The 10,913-nt window shown below is 45.4% G+C and overlaps 1 protein-coding gene across 3 annotated transcripts in view; it reads right to left on the bottom strand.

Annotated features, from left to right (window-relative positions):
* LOC106610063 (deoxycytidylate deaminase) overlaps nucleotides 1-9,979 on the bottom strand; it is a 48,002-nt gene extending 38,023 nt beyond the window's left edge. Inside the window, exons 1-2 of one of the 3 annotated variants that reach the window (XM_014209194.2) lie at nucleotides 9,961-9,979; nucleotides 3,357-3,474 (exon numbers count right to left, since the gene is read on the bottom strand). In XM_014209194.2, the coding sequence (XP_014064669.1) occupies nucleotides 3,357-3,407 (51 nt within the window). In that variant the 5' untranslated portion in view covers nucleotides 3,408-3,474; nucleotides 9,961-9,979. Of the gene's footprint in view, nucleotides 1-3,356; nucleotides 3,475-9,472; nucleotides 9,777-9,881 lie in introns of those variants that run through there. The other 2 variants (XM_014209193.2, XM_014209192.2) reach the window with 2 other exon arrangements.
* Nucleotides 9,980-10,913: the final 934 nt, after the last annotated feature.

Genomic DNA, 10,913 nt, shown 5'->3' with positions numbered 1-10,913 from the left:
AAAAGCAGCAGCTATTCTTCCTGGGGTCCACACAAAACATGAAGCACGACATAACACAGAACATTAATAGACAAGAACAGCTCAAGGAGAGAACTACATAAAAGAAAATGTAAAGGCACACGTAGCCTACATATTAATACAGACACAAACTATCTAGGTCAAATATGGGAGAGGCGTTGTGCCGTGAGATGTTGCTTTATCTGTTTTTGAAACCAGGTTTGCTCTTAATTTGAGCAATATGAGATGGATCAGAGTTCCATGCAATAATGGCTCTATATAATACTGTACACTTTCTTGAATTTGTTCTGGATTTGGAGACTGAAAAGACCCCTGGTGGCATGTCTGGTGGGGTGGTGTGTGTGTGTGTGTGTGTGTGTGTGTGTGTGTGTGTGTGTGTGTGTGTGTGTGTGTGTCAGAGCTGTGCGTAAGTTGACTATGCAAACAATTTGAGATTTTCAACAATGTTTCTTATAGAAAGAAGAAGAAGTGATTCAGTCAGTCTCCTCAATTCTTAGCCAAGAGGGCATGCATAGTATTTATATCAGCCCTCTGATTACAATGAAGAGCAAGGCGTGCCGACCTGTTCTGGGCCAGCTGCAGCTTAACTAGATCTTTCTTTGCAGCACTCAACCACGTAACTGGACAACAATTCAGATTGACAAAACTAGAGCCTGCAGGACTTGCTTTGTGGAATGTGGTGTCAAAAAAGCAGAGCATCTATCACGGACAAACCTCTCCCCATCTTTACAACCCTTGAATCTATATGTTTTGACTAGAGGTCGACCGATTATGGTTTTTCAACGCCGATACGATACCGATTATTGGAGGGCCAAAAAAGGCCGATGCCGATTAATCGGCCGATTTAAAAACCCACTGTATTTGTAATAATGACAATTACAACAATACTGAATGAACACTTATTTTAACTAAATATAATACATCAATCAGATCAATTTAGCCTCAAATAAATAATGAAACATGTTCAATTTGGTTTAAATAATGCAAAAACAAAGTGTTGGAGAAGAAAGTAAAAGTGCAATATGTGCCATGTAAAAAAGCTAACGTTTAAGTTCCTTGCTCAGAACATGAGAACATATGAAAGCTAGTGGTTCCTTTTAACATGAGTCTTCAATATTCCCAGGTAAGAAGTTTTAGGTTGAGGTTATTATAGGACTATTTCTCTCTATACCATTTGTATTTCATATACCGTTGACTATTGGATGTTCTTATAGGCATTTTAGTATTGCCAATGTAACAGTATAGCTTCCGTCCCTCTCCTCGCCCCCTACCTGGGCTCGAACCAGGAACACATCGACAACAGCCACCCTCGAAGCATCGTTACCCATCGCTCCACACAAGCCGCGGCCCTTGCAGAGCAAGGGGAACAACTACTCCAAGTCTCAGGGCGAGTGACGTTTGAAACGCTATTAGCGCGCACCCCGCTAACTAGCTAGCCATTTCACATCGGTTACACCAGCCTAATCTCGGGAGTTGATAGGCTTGAAGTCATAAACAGCTCAATGCTTGAAGCATTGCGAAGAGCTGCTGGCAAACGCACAAAAGTGCTGTTTGAATGAATGCTTACGAGCCTGCTGCTGCCTACCATCGCTCAGTCAGACTGCTCTATCAAATCATAGACTTAATTATAACATAATAACACAGAAATACGAGCCTTTGGTCATTAATATGGTCGAATCCGGAAACGAACATTTCGAAAACAAAATGTTTATTCTTTCAGTGAAATACGGAACTGTTCCGTATTTTACCTAACGGGGTGGTATCCCTAAGTCTAAATATTGCTGTTACATTATACAACCTTCAATGTTATGTCATAATTATGTACAATTCTGGCAAATTAATTACGGTCTTTGTTAGGAATAAATGGACTTCACACAGTTCGCAACGAGCCAGGCGGCCCAAACTGCTGCATATACTCTGACTGCTTGCACAGAACGCAAGAGAAGTGACACAATTTCCCTAATTATAAGAACTTCATGTTAGCAGGCAATATTAACTAAATATGCAGGTTTAAAAATATATACTTGTGTACTGATTTTAAAGAAAGGCCTTGATGTTTATGGTTAGGTTTGGTGCAACGACAGTGCTAAATCCTCACCCGTTCGGCAAAGTAGGCTGTGATTCGATGAGAAATTTGGCTACATGAAATGTTGTTTTTTCTTCGCTACTTCATGTAGCTAACATATTCATGCTTCGCCTAATACTCTTTGGTTTAGAAGCATATTGCACAAAAAACATGCTGATTTAGGCCTAAACCGTCACTGGTATCGGGCTGTATAGCTAGCTATGTTTGCACTGACTCAATACATTTATTAGCTAGCTATAACTAGCAATTAGCATTAGATGTTAACACGATTTAGTGGCAACTTGCTAAGTAAAGACAGACTAGCTGTTTGCAGATGTAAGAAAAAAACTAATAGTGTAATTATAGAATGCTTGTGGATTTATATTACTGAATGCAAGTGTTTCGTGGTCGAGCAACAACAAATGCGCTCGAGTGACAGGGGGCGAGGCTAGGGCGAGAGACTTTTGTACTCACACACACACTAACGTGCACAATGCACATACACTTTCATACAGCTGTATCGAATAATTAAAAATTCCCTAATAAACCCTGCATAGTCCAGATTTCCCACAAGACATCTCTCTTTGACCAAATACTTTAGGAACCATTAAAAAAAGTATTGAAAATCTCTGCCCTGTAGCCATTTTCCCCCCTCCATTTCTCCAATATCCCTCACTCTCCCTCCATCCACTTCTGTGGGTCAGAAATCCATTTCAAAACAAGCTCTAGGTCGATCATCAAACTAGACAGCACAGTACAGACAGGGGGTATAGGTGTCGAAACAAATCAAAACTGACATCCAACTTGGATCTAACAGGCCTACACCAGACAACCAATCCCTGACTAAGGCAGACAAGGGCTAAGGCCCCCGACCGCTTGAATCACCCCCCACCGTCAAACCGGGTGCTTGCCCCACAGCCGGGGAACTCTGGGAACTCAATCAAATACCCGCCGCCATCTTGACCGGCAGCGTCAATGAGTGGCGTCCGTGCCAGGGCCTGATCAGAAAGGCAGGGGGGCCTTATTGAGGGCGAAGGGCCTGGCATCTGGATTAATATTTAATAACAGGCGGGGCTGTGGACGCCTTGCACAGCCGTGGTGGAGGGAGAAAGGGAGAGAAAGCGGGTTGGAGGGCTGTGGGGGTCAGGATCAATGAAGAGGTGGGGTAGGGGGTGCTGATGTTGTTACCAAGGATCTCGAATGCTTCTTTGAGCTGTGTGTGTGTGTGTGTGTGTGTGTGTGTGTGTGTGTGTGTGTGTGTGTGTGCGTTTACCTGTGAGCTGGGATCCTTGCTTCTCTGAGCTGACAGGAAGGCTACGGCCATGAAATAGTCAGGCCACTCCAGGTAGTCCTCACGCTTTTTCGTCTGAGCAGAATCAGAGGCCGGGGTCCTAATGGAGGGGAAGAAAGGAGAAAGAGATGGATGGAGAGAAAGAAAACGGAGAAAAGGTCAGAATGGGGGGGTAGAAGGGGAGACAAAAACAAGGAGACAAAAGAAAATGGAGGTCAGAAAAATGGTCGAAAGAAAGGTGAGGAAGAGAAATAGAGGAGAGAAGGGGAGAAGGAGAAGACAAAAGGAGGGAGGATGAGGGATGGAGAACGGGTGAGTCATAGGCATAAGAGAAGACAATAGAAGGAAAGTGACAAGGTAGGGAGGGATGGATGGAGTAAAACAAAAATAAAATCTTCGAAAGGCTCGTTGGTCAAAAAGGAGAAGTCAGGGGCAGCGGTCGCGTGTTACACTTGAGGGCAGCATGATGTAGTCTCGGTCTCCGTCCTCTTGCTTTACAAAGGAACACGCATGCCGGCGTGAACGCCAACACACACGGACAAGTTCAGACAGACACTTCACACACATCGATTCAAAGGGCTTCAAACCTGGGTCTTAACCCCACGGAGAACAGACGCCCACTCCTTATAATTACAACACCCCTGTCTAGAGCCCTCACTATCCCAGCTTACCTTCTTCGCATTTTGAAAACCATTATATCCTCTCTTCACTGCTGTGCTCCAGGCCACTCACCCGCCATTACGGATCCAGACACAGGAACCGGGAGCTATTATGGGTACAGTCGCAGAAAGTCCCACTGGGTCAGGCTGGAGCACATTGGAAACTGAAGCAGCAGTACCCAGCAATTAAACACTACCCATCTGGCTGTCACGCCAACCTAGGGCGGATCGTGCCATAGATCTAGGCCTAGATACCATGTCTGCCTGTCTACAAAGCACTCTCTAAAGTGGATTCAAAGACACAGCGACGGCAGAAGAGGAAGGGATACTTTGAGCTCCTCCACAGTTTGGAGTGTGATCTCTCGGCCATGCGTTTCGACCTGGCAATTAAACCCTACCCACCTGGCTGGCACACGACAAAGAAATGAAAGAGTGCCAACCTAGGGCAATAGGGCCAATCGAGACCCATTGCTGTCCGGCAACGCACCACGTCTGCCTGTCTACAATGACAAGATCGGTGACGTCTTTCGCCTATACCCCCCCGCAGACACGACTGGACTCGAAAGAAATGAAGGGATCAGAGAAAGAGATGGAGGGAGAAAGAGGGATGCGTTCGGAGTCTGACACTGAACTCCTCCACAGCTCAGACGGAGATATCTTGTCCCTACGTTTCAAATTGGCTAATGGTTGCCAGCATGCGGAGCAAGACTGTCAAACGGGGACAAACTTTAAAGTGGCATTTCCAGGCGTTCGGACGCATTAAGTGGCGCACATCATAGGGCAGAGGGGCCGTCAACGCTCAGAAGGCAAAAGAAACTACTTGTGTGCGCCTTTTCATTGCAGCTTGATCAAATGATGTGGCATTTGTATTTAATTAGGCCGAGAGAATCTAGTCAAGAGGGGCTGTTGTAAAATCATTCACAGTTGATGTAGCGATTTGATTTGTTCAAATGTTTAATAAAGCAAGATGAGAGGAATAATACATGAAATGAATCATAAAACATGAATCGAAACACATTTTCAGTTGAGTAGGCCTCCACCTTCCAATGCAGACTTTCAATCTGGTCCAGCTTTTTAGGGAGAGCATCTGACTCTTCCTTGATACATCTAATTAAGCACTGGTCTCCGGGGAAGCTTTGGCAGCTTAAACGACTTCTGTTGTCAATTTGTGCAGATGGGTCCTCCTTCTCATCATTCATTAAAGCATCACCGCACCAGCCTTGAACCTTAACAATCGCCCCACCTGAGACCTGACACCTGGTGGTGTTCATGCGGTCTTTCAGAACCCTGGAATCTTCATATTGCCATATGTTTAAATGCTGACATAGAATTACAATGACTAGAAGAGTCAGACGTTCCAGTGCCGAATCCCATGCCGCTCAAGTTCAATTCATTGTAATTCTACGGTTCTCCTACGCTACTCCAATGCCAGCTGTTGCTGTGGTCTCACAGTCACCCTTCCCTCCAGGACATTAGTCCTTTAAATGAGATGCAGATGAGTGTGTTCGCTCCCCTGGGCTCTACTGGCTTTCCCAGGCACCAGATTGTCATATCAGAGGTCCTACTCTCTGCAGAACGGTGGCCAGCCTTCCTAAACAGGATTTTCAGCCGTACAGCTGCTGGGAAAAGAGATAACATGCCATGGGATAATGCTTCCCGGGCGTTCTCCCTTCTGGGGTTTATTATTCCCGAACATGCCCATTCCTTATTGGCTTAATGAGCGGGAGGATTAGGCTATCATCGCGCTTCCAAGCAGCACGTCAAAAATAGGACTTTCGTGGCTATACTCGGCCCTACATCGTAGGCTCTATCTGGGAACAGAGTTTTGAAAATGAAGGCATTAGGCTACCTGGTTTAGTGAAAGTGCAGAAAGCCTGTCCGAAAGGGACGGTCGACATAGTGAGTGGTATTAGGGAAGGCAGGAAGGCACCTCGGAATGCCAAGTTTGCCAACGTGCATGTTGCGTGGGGATGGAAAGGTCAGAGGTACGTGACCAAACTGTCAACTCCATACATGCACCCTATGGCTGCTACCACAGAATTAGGAATTTAATAGGACATTTATGGTTGCAACCAGTTCAGAGTTGATATGGAATAGGCCGGCCTATATGCCTAGCCTTCAGCCTCAGCATTCTTCACAGCAATGATGAGAATGCAAACGCAGAGCTTGGTCAGAAGAACATGACCAAACTGTCAACGCGATGGCAAGCAACAGTTACTCTGAAGGCAGCCTAAAGAGTTCAGGCTGAGGATTAATATGGAAAAGGTATAGGCCTTCAGCCAAAGCATTCTTCACATCAATGAAGGTGATACAAGTGTAAGCAGGGTGGAGAGTTGAATCCATTCGAAGGCTGAACTAGTAAAAATAAACAGAGCAGCGGTGTGCCATACACTGAAAAATATCTACGATGAAGGCTAAACCTGATGCAACCAGTCTCAAAATGCCATCCAGATTTCAATCAACCACATCTGGAACTCAAGCCTTCATAACAGCGTGAAATCACAGTGCAAAGAGACTGTTATCGAGCTTGTAGAAAGGCCCTGGGAGGCACCGGCTCATTTTGGGGGATCAAAACAGCCAAAGTGGGCCCTCAGCCAGCTAAAAGGGGTGGTGAAGAGGGCCAGGGGCCATAGGAATTGGCCCAGGTCCCCTTAACCTTTCTGGGCCCCTGGCACTCTGCTGGGCGACGGGAACCCCTCCAGGTGTGTGCGAGACAGTTGAGGGCATGTTACTGGTTGAGCTAGAGTGCTCCTCGTGTTTGACATTTGACACAGAGTCAGAGTGACAGTGTGGTTGGGACTGGGAGCAGTGTGTGTGGGATGTGTGTGTTTGTCCTCATTGCCCTCCTGCTCGTTAGCTTATGCCCTGTGCCAACACTGCTGCCATTCCATGGGCACACCCTCAAATAAGGATGAACGGGGGACACACACCTTTTTGAGGGCCACGTATTCATGTTGTACTATTTTCAGCTGAAGAGAAACTCTGTGTGTGTGTGTGTCATGACTTATGCAGGATCCGTATTCTACATCTTACACATCCCATTCCCATGTCTTTCACCAAGATGGGATCGGGAACTAAGGGGAGTAGGAAAGATATTACCTGATGCTAAATATAAAAAAAATAATGTCTGAAGAGGATAGATTATATTTTATCATGAGAATGAGGACAGCTACAGTGGTTTCTAAGATGTGAAAATCATTTTTATGACTGTGTCCACACACACACACGACTGTTGAAGCTGCCAACCCTCCCACACACACTTTCCCCTCAACTCTCACTAAATGCCTTGATCCCAATGAAGTTAGTTTGTCGGTAGGTATATACACTGCTCAAAAAAATAAAGGGAACACTTAAACAACAGAATGTAACTCCAAGTCAATCACACTTCTGTGAAATCAAACTGTCCACTTAGGAAGCAACACTGATTGACAATACATTTCACATGCTGTTGTGCAAATGGAATAGATAACAGGTGGAAATTATAGGCAATTAGCAAGACACCCCCAATAAAGGAGTGGTTCTGCAGGTGGGGACCACAGACCACTTCTCAGTTCCTATGCTTCCTGGCTGATGTTTTGGTCACTTTTGAATGCTGGCGGTGCTTTCACTCTAGTGGTAGCATGAGACGGAGTCTACAACCCACACAAGTGGCTCAGTTAGTGCAGCTCATCCAGGATGGCACATCAATGCGAGCTGTGGCAAGAAGGTTTGCTGTGTCTGTCAGCGTAGTGTCCAGAGCATGGAGGCGCTACCAGGAGACAGGCCAGTACATCAGGAGACGTGGAGGAGGCCATAGGAGGGCTACAACCCAACAGCAGGACCGCTACCTCCGCCTTTGTGCAAGGAGGAGCACTGCCAGAGCCCTGCAAAATGACCTCCAGCAGGCCACAAATGTGCATGTGTCTGCTCAAACGGTCAGAAACAGACTCCATGAGGGTGGTATGAGGGCCCGACGTCCACAGGTGGGGGTTGTGCTTACAGCCCAACACCGTGCAGGACGTTTGGCATTTGCCAGAGAACACCAAGATTGGCAAATTCGCCACTGGCGCCCTGTGCGCTTCACAGATGAAAGCAGGTTCACACTGAGCACATGTGACAGACGTGACAGAGTCTGGAGACGCCGTGGAGAACGTTCTGCTGCTTGCAACATCCTCCAGCATGACCGGTTTGGCGGTGGGTCAGTCATGGTGTGGGGTGGCATTTCTTTGGGGGGGCCGCACAGCCCTCCATGTGCTCGCCAGAGGTAGCCTGACTGCCATTAGGTACCGAGATGAGATCCTCAGACCCTTTATGAGACCATATGCTGGTGCGGTTGGCCCTGGGTTCCTCCTAATACAAGACAATACTAGACCTCATGTGGATGGAGTGTGTCAGCAGTTCCTGCAAGAGGAAGGCATTGATGCTATGGACTGGCCCGCCCGTTCCCCAGACCTGAATCCAATTGAGCACATCTGGGACATCATGTCTCGCTCCATCCACCAACGCCACGTTGCACCACAGACTGTCCAGGAGTTGGCGGATGCTTTAGTCCAGGTCTGGGAGGAGATCCCTCAGGAGACCATCCGCCACCTCATCAGGAGCATGCCCAGGCGTTGTAGGGAGGTCATACAGGCACGTGGAGGCATGTGGAGGCCACACACACTACTGAGCCTCATTTTGACTTGTTTTAAGGACATTACATCAAAGTTGGATCAGCCTGTAGTGTGGTTTTCCACTTTAATTCTGAGTGTGACTCCAAATCCAGACCTCCATGGGTTGATAAATTGGATTTCCATTGATTATTTTTGTGTGATTTTGTTGTCAGCACATTCAACTATGTAAAGAAAAAAGTATTTAATAAGATTATTTCTTTCATTCAGATCTAGGATGTGTTGTTTAAGTGTTCCCTTTATTTTTTTGAGCAGTATATTATAGCTAAGTGCCTAGTGTAGGTTCCGTCCCTCTCTTCGCCCCAACCCGGGCTCGAACTAGGGACCCTTGCACACATCAACAACTGGCACCCACGAAGCATCGTTACCCATCGCGCCGCAAAAGCCGCAGCCCTTGCAACGCAAGGGGAAACCCTACTTCAAGTCTCAGAGCGATTGACGTCACTGATTGAAACGCTATTAGCGCGCACCACCGCTAACTACTAGCCATTTCACATCGCATACACTACCTTACATGTGACCTAATTTCAATATACTGTACTGTAATTTAGCTAGCGAGCTATCTATCTATCTATCTTACTAGCTACATTGCTAATGACTTTCTGAATATGCTGCTAACAACAAACGCGATCTATGTTTATTTATTGAAGTTGTGTGTTGCTATCAGAGAACTTGAAGGAGCTAGCTAGCTACTACTACTTAGCCTAGCTAGCTAGTACTACTGTAAAACGCATGCAACCAAACAACTGACAATTCGCTGCTAACTTCAAAGTGAAACCATAAAAGTTACCCATTCAGTTGGGATGCCTCGTTCTTAATTTCTTGGCTCATCTTTGCTTCTGTGCTAGCAAGCTGCCAAGCTGATACTGTACAGATGATGCGTAGGTCGCCTTTCTTTTTCCCAACACAGTTGAACCAAACCCACGCCTTGTTATTCAGAGGGCTGTTCTACAACGCGTTGAGCGCTCTCCAAGTCTGGAAGTGAATATCACCTAGCGCCTAATTTCAGCCACTGATTAATAACGTTTCCCCGTATTTCAAGGTTGAAAATATAATAACATAACGTCGTGGACCGAGTGAGCCATTTAACGTCCATTAACGCTCAAAGACAGATTCAATGGCTGTAGCATTGTGTATTCAACTGAATGATTAGCTAATCAACATTTGAGAAATTATGAATAATAAGCATATTATTTTACCTGATAATAGACTACTACTGATAATATAGCAGCTTCAAATTCCCGAGCTAGTAAGGTTAAGTAGCCTAGGTTTGCTGACCTTCAATTGAGTGAGTTCAGCAGAGTTCTCTGAGACATCTTTACAACTCATTAAAACTCTGAAAATAAATACATGGGCAAATGTTACCAAACATTGGGGGGGGGGCGTTGGTTTTGGCTTAATAACTGCGTTGGGGGAAAAGAAAGACGCGGACGTAGGACACAGCACAAGCATGAAAATCTCCCACGCTGGAAATTGTAATGAGGTCCAACCGCCCAGCCTATATAAGTGAATGTGTAAGTACATGTGGTTGTCTTGTTGAACCATCATCTGTAGAGCATGCCAAACTTCGTCTTCCAAGGTGGACTTCCGTGAACAATATGTATAACCTGCGAAATGTGTGCTCTCTGCCACTGTAAACTGAAGATTCATTCAGAATTGCTGCATACGACCAAAAAACAGTAAAGCGAGGTACATAATATATCCTCCCCGGCCACTACGTGGCAGTCATGTGTCTTATTAAAACCACAGACAAAACAAGGAGTTAGCTGTGTGGCTTTGTGTGTCGTCACAGAGAGCCAGAGGTGTTACTGTAACTGTTCTTCCTTGATGCAGATGTCAAGTTTGGGAATAGAATTATGGTCCAATCTCCCTTATTTTTTTTATGCAGCTAAATTTTCCAAAAACGATGTTAAATATCTGCTCTGGATTAAGATTCAAAGATGTCTGCAGAAAGAATGGGGTGTCAGCTGTGACATGACACCTTGACTTTGAAAGAATATATTTTGGTTATTGAACTACAGTAAGTGAAGTGGATTTCCACTGGTAACTGAATTACGGTAACAGAATTACATCATGGGTCCCTGATCTGCACTACACAGAAATTCATAATTAAAGATATGAATGTCATTCTGCATGGTGATGTATCCTGAATAGGTACACAAAGGGAGAAATATACAATATCTTCCTTTGCATATATGACTATTATTCTACAAACGGACTATTATTCAATG

This window comes from Salmo salar, chromosome ssa08 (assembly GCF_905237065.1).
Source record: "Salmo salar chromosome ssa08, Ssal_v3.1, whole genome shotgun sequence".
NCBI classification, from domain to species: Eukaryota; Metazoa; Chordata; class Actinopteri; order Salmoniformes; family Salmonidae; genus Salmo; species Salmo salar.
The sequence above is the reverse complement of the archived record's forward strand: the minus strand, read 5'-3'. Positions and strand labels throughout refer to the sequence as shown.